The following is a 9,278-nucleotide window of genomic DNA, read 5'->3' as shown; positions in this document are numbered from 1 at the left end:
ACGTCCGTTTATTATTTTGCTATTAAAGCACTCGCATATGTTGTTTATCACAATATCAGAATGTTCTCTCCCTATTAATTAATAGAATACATGTATAATTGGTTAGCAAACATTAGAGTATACAACAATGGTTATCATACATTATAATATATAACATGGTCAAACCTGTAAAATGAGAACGTGCCCAATGTTGAGGTGGTATTTATTTAAGCCACTCATAACATTCTTGGTTTAGTTTTCTAACTTCTTCCATTTCTTTTTCAAACTCTTGCACAGTATATGTTGTTGAACAATTCCAAAGCAGTTCTTTAAACTTATCCCCTCTCCAACGTGACCTCATATTTTCGTGTATGTGGCGAACACAATAACGGTGCTCTGCACAAGGAAACAAATCTGCGATGGCAGAACTTAAATCCTACAAGACAGATACATTATGTCAATGATTTCTTTTCCTTTAGATATTAGTATTCAAAACACAAGAAAATAACCTTTTGCCTGTCTGATATAAATGTAAAATTTGAATTTGAAGCCAACCCTAGGTCATCACCCAAGTGAGTTAAAAACCATGTCCTAGAGTTCAATGTCTCAGCTTCAACCACAACATATGCTAAAGGATATATTCCATTATTCCCATCTAAAGCCTGTGCAATACAAACCGATAAATAAAAGTAAAAAATAAATCAAAATATATGGTTCAACCACAACATAAGAGAAAATGTACCACATCAGATAAAATTTGACCATGGAAAGGTCCTTTCATGAAAGCCCCGTCTACCCCAAGAAAATCCCTCTTCCCTGTTGCAAATCCTTGCTTCAAAGCACCAAGGCACACGTACACGCGTCTGAAGGTTCTTGTCTCAACATCAGGATTTGGTTCACTTTCGACATCAAGCTTGATAGTGGTGTCTGGGTTTTGAGTCTGCACTTCTAAAAAATAATCTTGTAAGATCTTGTACTGAGTGGCATAATCACCCCTGATAATTTTTAAGGCTGCTTCTCTTGCCCTAAAGGCTTTCATCTTAGAAATATCTACTTTGTAGATACGTTGAAGTTGTTCCCTTAAAGCCTTGACTGGAATTTTTGGGTTTGCTTCCACCAGTTGTAGAATTTGCTTTGAAAGAAACTTGTAATCACAAGCCCTAACCTTTCTTGTTTGAAGACATTTATGTTCACTAACATATGTTTTAACTGTCCAATCCTTGTCACGTTTCCACTTACTGGCTAAAAGAACCCAAGGACACTTACCTTCTTCATTGACTACTTCTTGACCGGTCCCACCACCTAGGCTTGTTATGGTTCCCCTGCATACAACCCTTACTCTGTTTTTATCATTCTTCTCAAAATCCAACTCCCTTCTTGTATCTATTGCATGTTAGGTAACCCTATCTTTAAACTCCTTTGACGAATTAAATTTCTGATATAAATAGAAAGGCTCACTGACTTGGGCGTTTTCGTTCTCATGCGCCCTTCTAATAGCTTTAATCTTTTTGTTTCTTTCTCCTTCTATCCCATCATCCGATGAAGAGTCGGACAAAAAAAGTTCCATATCTATAACTTCAAGGTCTGCTTCATTCCCATCTTCTGTAACTACATGATTCTTTCTTTTAGAAGCACCTCCAATCCACTCAACATCTGGGTCAACATTCAAGTGGAATTCTCTCATGTCAACTTCAACATCATCAATGATATTGTCTTCGTCCACAAGAAAGTCACCATCTTGACTCTCACTATCATCACCACTGTTGATCTCATCACCACTACTATTATCATCACTACTATGTTCAATTTCAGTTTCCATGATGTTTGCATTATCACTTACCATGTCCACCTTGTCAATTGAAGGCTCATTTCTAATAGGTGAAACAGGAGGGTTGTTTCTATTAGGCTCAAATGTCAACACATCATTAGGTTCAACTTGTGTATCATGCCATTCCAAAAACAATCTTTTTGGGGTACAATCAATCTCAACTATACATACCTTAGATGGGTTTGGTGACATCGAGTATGTGTGTAATTTCGTTTGCCCGTGCTCTGTATACACCTCTATTAGCTTATGCTGGCCAACATATTTTGCTAAATGCCTTACATCATCATCTGAAGCTAAAGCAAACAAGCCAAAATCCAAATCGCACAGTGGCCTTCGAAAATGATAGTACATCTCCACATGTAGATTTCATCGATATACCCAAGTTTCACCATCATGTCATCAATATCGTGAACAAAGAAAGTCTCGATGTCTATTAACTCAACGTAATGTCTCTTTCCGTTTACATACTTCCTTCCAGGAAAATCAGTAAACTTTCCACCATGGTTTAATAGCATGCAAAACATGGTCGGATGATCACCTATTAAGGAAATGCCCCAAAAATTTTGATTAACATTTGATTAGGGTTGTAGGATTTCACAAAGCAAATGCAAATAAAAACGAGATTAGGGACTAGGCGGACTTACCATATTGAAGACGAACTTCTGCTTCATTGATCATCCGTCCTCGTGCTTCACTTAAATTCCAAACCGGCATTGTTGATTATTTGGAAAAGCATACAAAGTTTTAGCTAACGACTAGGGTTTTCGTTTGAGAGAAGAAAGGGAATTCGTCTGACAAGTGTGTGTTTGTGTGTGTTTTGGTTTGACGATGATCGGAATCGTAAAACCATCCGTCTTCTAAATGGCGCTAATATATTGTAGGGTTGAAAGTACAAAAATGCCCCCAGCGTGCCACTCACGTGAGTAGTTCCTAACCCCAAATAAGACGGAAAGTTAACTAAGGGACTAGGCGGGTAACGAAATAAAGTTATAGGGATGGTCCGAGTTAAAAATTCTTTCCAGGGACGCAGCATGCCAGTAAGAGCAAACCATAGGGACCAACCGTGTAATTTTCTCTTTATTTTTTAATTAAAGATGTATTAAATTGAATATAAAAAATCAAAAAAGGTAATTAAAAAGGTAAAACAGTCTTTCAACTTTTCTAGGGACTAAACCACAAAAAGAATTTGATTTTGGACTAATGGTGCAAGTTGAAAACTTTTTGGATTGCATCTACATTTTCTTTACTAACCACATAGACCAATTTTACAGTTTAGTCTATCCATGACTATAATCATATATATTTATATATGAAATAGGGTGTGATTTACTATCCATATCCTTTTACAATATCTCTAATAGAAACTTATTATTACTTAAAATTATTGTTAGATCATCATTTTATTAACTTTAACCTCTAATTATATAAGTTTTTGAACTATTAACATCTATCATTCTTTATTTTATAAAAAATTTATTAATTTATCCATATCTATCTATCATATTCTTTAAAACTTTACTTATTTGACTAGTCATTTTTTAAAACACATGTCGTATTTAAAATTATTAGAAATATTACAATAAGCTGTCTCAAAAAAAAAAATTACAACACATCGTTCGAAAAAATTAATATGAAAAAATTATTACGTCAAAGTCGTAAAAAAGTATTGAAAAATTATATCATCGTTATAATTTTATCTCATTAAATACTTAATAGAAATAATTAATTAGTAATACATAAATAAAGAAATTAAGTAATCTAGCGATAATGTAACATGTATTTAATGAAAATAAGAAAAAAAAAACGATTTTGGCAAAATAACCACAAAGTCCGGATAAAAAAAAAATTCTTCTAACAAAAAAAAAACATTCTGGATTTTGTGTTGAAATTTTGGAATTCAGATAAAGAAACTCCAGAATTTTAAGAACAAATCCGAAATTTGATAAGCAGTTCCAGAATTTTGAAAAAATAAATAGTTTTTTAGTAAAAAATCTAAAAAAAAATTAAATTAAAAAAGTAAATAATAAATATATACAAAACTGACTTAAAATCAAAATTTTGATTGAAAACGATAATATTAAACATTTCAAAATAGATAGATTTCTTTCAAAAGAAATTGAAAAAAAAATGACTAAAAAATTTGATAAACGGTCCGGATTTGAAGTATTTGGGGGAAAATGATCATTTTTCAAAAACAATAAAAAAAATTGTTTTTTTATTTGATAAAAAAACTCATTTATAATGGTTAGTTTATCCAATTTCCTAATAGAAAAAACTCTTAAAATTAAAATATATTTAAGGGGTAAAATAAAATATATTTAAAATATGACGAGTTAAATATAAAATATATAAATATATTGACCACTTAGTATATATATTACTTAGTATATATATTAAGTGGTAAAAAGAAGCAAAAATAACATATAGTGCTCATTTATAATGGTTACTTTATTCAATTTCCTAATAGAAAAAAAATACTTAAAACTAAAATATATTTAAGGAGTAAAATAAACCATGACTAAAATATGAGCGGTTAAATATAAAATACAAAAATATATTGACCACTCCGTAAATACAAGCAAAATAATATATATGTTTTGATAACAATAAATAGTCAATTAAAACAAGTCAATATTTATAAGCTATAAAAAAAAGCTTCGTTTAAATAAAAAGTTTTGTTTGACATTACGAGCGTTTAACTTTTAATTTAAACAAAACGTTTCAAATTTAAAAGCTACTTTATGTAGCGTTTAACAAAACGCTACTGAGCTTTTGAAATCAATTTTCATAACTGTCCTTGAAAATATATTTATATATTTATTTTTTTAAATAATTTTCATTTTATGTAATTTTATATATTTCAAAAACTTCTAGCTATTTTTGCCAAACACTCATATAATAAATAAAAACTACATCTTCTAGCTATCAGCTACCTTTTACGCACTACCAGCTACCAGCTATCCGCTACTCGCTTCCAACTAACAACGTATTTTGCCAAATACGTCTAGATACACCTCTATAGCTATGTGGAACATAGAGTTCAACCATACACACCCACCCACACATGTTATATCATATGCACACCCACGCACATGTGCTATCATGAGAGGATGTATCTAGTTTGGAAGGATACGAATAGAATCACATAATTAGCCACCGGAAAGTTGGAAAGGTATATAATACAAAATGACAAGGAAAATAAACACAATAATAGAATGCATCTTAGTAAAGTCTAGAAACTTTTCCATTATTTATGAGAAACCACAACTTTTGTTTAACATAAAAAGACGAAAAATCGCCAATTGTTTTACATAAAATTAAAGACAAAAAACAACAGTTCACTAAAATCACAAATGGGTAAACAATTGTCGGCTTCTTATATTTTTAATGAAAAAATTAATGGTCTTTTGTCTTTTTAAAAAATATAACAATGACTTTTTCATAAATAAGATCTATATTTCAAAACTTTAAAGGAGATTCACGTTCAATGAATACAAGGAAAGTAATACTTTATGTGACTGAAAAATCAACATTGTGTATGCTATATGTGGTATAGGACCATATTTTAAATCAACGTCAAACTATGTACTCTCCAAAACAAACAAAAAAAAAATCAACGTTACTAATCAACTCTTACTTAGACTTGGTAAAACGGTTAAAATTTACTTAGGATAACATTATCATCTTAAGTTCAATTCCAATACTTGTACATCAAGAATGATTTACATTAATATGACCATGACGTGCGTGTGAGAGAGTGGAAGGGGGGAGGGGGGAGAGGAAGATGAGGAGAACAAGGAGGGGTGGCCAAGGGTGTGGATCTTAGCAGCCCCAAGTCTCAAGAAAGTATAAAAATCACATTTTTCATTAAATTTCAATAAATAGACTTAGATGCTCACACAAAGAGCACTAACTAGTTTGATTAGTTTTCTCAATTTTATATTCCAAAGATAGTGACAAACCCCGCATCTTGAGACTTCCCATTTGGCTTGTACTTGTATCAATTAAAGTCAATATTTAATGGGGTGTACTTCCCTATTTCCTTTAAACTTTTTCAAGAAAACCCTTTTTGTTTTGGGAATCACCATCATATGTATATAAACCTCCACTTGGTTTCCTAATTCCCGATCATTCAAGCAATACAAATTTTTATACTTTTCCTTGTTCTACTTTTCTTCTAACATCAATGAGGGCTACCAAGAACATGACAAGTTCTTGCAATGAAGAAGAGTTTGATCAATTGAAAAGAGGGCCATGGACACTTGAGGAGGACAATCTTCTTATCCGTTATATCACTTGTCATGGTGAAGGCCGTTGGAATTCGCTAGCAAAATCTGCAGGTAACTAAGGATAATATAAAAAACATAAATGATTATATATTTGCATCATAAACGTTATATGAAGGTGTTATATACAACTTTCCCCTTTCTTCTTTTTCGTGGTTTTTAAGTTTTGTTTTTTTTTTTTCAGGATTGAAAAGAACAGGAAAAAGTTGTAGATTAAGATGGTTGAATTATCTAAAACCAGATACCAAGCGTGGAAATCTCACACCACAAGAACAGCTCTTGATCCTCGAACTCCATTCAAAGTGGGGCAATAGGTGAGTTGATTATATATGCCATATATTTGTATACTACATGATATAAAGAATAAATCTTTATGTTTCTTTCCATATATATTCTTTAAATCATATACAATTTTTTTACTTCCAGATGGTCCAAAATTGCCCAACACTTGCCGGGAAGAACCGATAACGAGATCAAGAATTACTGGAGAACAAGGGTACAGAAACAAGCTCGCCACCTTAAGATCGACTGTAGTAGTAAGAGGTTTGTAGAAGCACTTCACCAATTTTGGATACCAAGGTTGCTTGAGAAAGTAGAGCAAACCTCATCATCATCATCAGCATCAACTGCTTCTACTTCGACCATGAAAACCGAACAAAACAAATTAAGTTCTCATTCACAATCCGAACTGACCCTATTTGCAGTATCGTCTCCAACGACAAACCAAGGGTCTACTAACTCAAGATCAAGCATTCGTGAATCAGATTCTTCTGGGAATATGTTGCCACAGCTTCCTGAAATGTCACAACTTTATGAGGACACTGCCTTCCATGACTCATCACTCCAACACGATGACTGTTATAATGTGGATATAGGGAGTTTTGACATGATGGGCTTTGAGCAGACGGATGACATGTCAGCCTTGAACTTCCAGATGACAGATACTGATTGGATAACCAGTGGTGGCATGGCAACAGACACATACTGGAACATGGATGAGTTATGGCAATTCAGAAAATAGATAATAATATTGACCTTTTGATATATGTCGTCAAATGGTCTTAATTAATCTCTCGAGTAATTTCTAATTATGGAAGAGTTGATAGTTTATACGTAGATAGGACCTCGTTTAAAGAAAGTCCCAAAGTCTCTAATCTTACAAGCACTAGAAGTGTATATGGTAAAGTAATACGTTTATTATGCTCTTCGGTGTAGCGTAAAGTTGCAATTGATATCTATTGTTAATGTCAATCTTTTTCCTTCCATTTGTCCACTTCTTTTTAGGATCCATCATACGCAGTTTCATAAATCCCTATCAATACTATATAAATGGAATTGGAACCGTGGCAACTTTTGGTCAGTCCATGTTTATCCAAGTACCATACTATCAAGTGGATCTGTTTTGTATAGCATTGTGACTTTAATATTTAAGCCTTGGTTCGAGCCTTTTCAATTTGTTTAATAAGAAAATCTTTGCATATCAATATATCAAATAAAAAGATTTACTTTTTCACTTAATGATCTTGTTGGCATATGGAATATGGATATGGATTAAAAGAGCGTTGAATAGAATAATTTGTGCTATGTTTGGTGGTGAAAAAATGTTTTTATTTTTATTCAAAAGATAAGTTTAAACAATGGTAGAATTTTTATTTCCAGAGATTAAATCTATATATTTTGTCCATGGGAGTTGAATAGTCAATCACTTAGGAATAACACCTTTTCAACATACCTAATGCCTTTACGCTATGTCTTTTTGGTTTTCAAGTTATTAGTCATTTAGAAAATTAAAAAAGAAAATCTTAAAAATTGTGTTAGAAAAAATGTTAAGCAAGACATGTTCTCAAAGTTTTATTTTTTCATAAAAAAAGTTTATGGAAAACAAATGATTTTTTCACAATCAAGCCAGGTCTTTGACTTCTTTATATCTACAAAGGTAATAAAATAAAGGGAAATATGTAGTAAAGTTTCAAAATTTTGATCTGATTTACACTCATTTATTTTTTATAAAAGAAGACCTGAAAACCAAAAAAATATTGCATTTTGTCAATATTTTACCTTTTCTGAGGTGGCAGACCAAGGTGGAAAGTAGTTGATGTGTACATCAGCGTGCGATGTGTATCCTTAATGATGTGTATCCTTAATTCCAAAAAATATGATATCTTGGAAGGGGTGAGATTTAAACTATTGACCTCTCACACATAAGGGAGGTAGTATCTTACCATTAAGCTAGAAAAATCTTGCTGTATTTCTTACTTAAACATATGTATATATTGTATTTATGTCTTTCCTTTAAAAAAATAATAATCCTAAATATGAAGCTGAAATGCTCAACCTGTAAATCTTCATTGATTTCATGGTTTTCGTTTTCCTCAAGATCTTCAACTGGGGGTTTTCTTAACATAAAATCATTTTCGTTTAACAAGAACACCACATATTGATTCTAGGATATTATGGGTGGTTTTTTAGGTTTGCTCCAGATATCTAAAATCCTTTTCGACTAACATATACACTTGCTTATCGGTTTCAGGCTATCTATTTTAATATAATTTCTACAACGAGTCAACATGATTTCTAGGGTTTGTTCATCAGGTGTATGAAGATGAAAGATGGATCTGGAGATGTAGGAACTGAACGTGAAGGAGAGAACCAATTTGCTAAGCACATTTTAAAAAATTTACATTATATAAAAAGTAAAGGAATAAATGTAAAGAAGTTATAACCCAATTGGCTAAGATGTTGATTTGGGATAGGGAGTGCCTGTAACACTCGTTTTTCAGATCGTATCAGTGTAGGGTACCAAGGAGTCAAATCTATGATTTTTGTAAAAAAATCATGTGTCACGTTTTGTCAATAGGATCGCCACGACGTGACGAGCCAAATCAAGAACGTGTGCATTTGATGAGTGTCACGACGTGGCAGTAGTATGGCCATGATGTGGCATCTGTTCTGGCCTAAACTTATGATCTTTTAGGGATTCCTTCGTATTTAAATTCCATTAACTTGAATCTAGGGTTCCTTATCAGCCTCCATCACCCTCAAATCCTAGAAAACCTAACCTAAACCCTCTTGGTGGTTCTTGGCTAATTTTGTTGTGTTTGGTAGCTTGAAGAAGAACAAGAAGGTTTCTAGTGTGGTGATCCAGCAAGGAAGCATCATCATCATCCTCTTGTGCATTCTCTGGA

At 32.5% G+C, this 9,278-nt stretch overlaps 1 protein-coding gene across 1 annotated transcript; it reads left to right on the top strand.

The window, feature by feature from the left end:
- Window positions 1-5,860: 5,860 nt before the first annotated feature.
- On the top strand, window positions 5,861-7,344 carry LOC145092734 (transcription factor MYB62-like). The gene is made up of 3 exons (XM_079030716.1): window positions 5,861-6,147; window positions 6,278-6,407; window positions 6,520-7,344. Exons 1-3 carry the CDS (start codon window positions 5,994-5,996, stop codon window positions 7,112-7,114), a joined length of 879 nt encoding a protein of 292 aa, XP_078886842.1. The 5' UTR covers window positions 5,861-5,993; the 3' UTR covers window positions 7,115-7,344.
- Window positions 7,345-9,278: the final 1,934 nt, after the last annotated feature.

This window comes from Lactuca serriola, chromosome 3 (genome assembly GCF_051521515.1).
Source record: "Lactuca serriola cultivar US96UC23 chromosome 3, Lser_US96UC23_V15, whole genome shotgun sequence".
Taxonomy (NCBI): Eukaryota; Viridiplantae; Streptophyta; class Magnoliopsida; order Asterales; family Asteraceae; genus Lactuca; species Lactuca serriola.
Note: the sequence above shows the minus strand (reverse complement) of the source record. Positions and strands in the feature narration are given on the sequence as shown.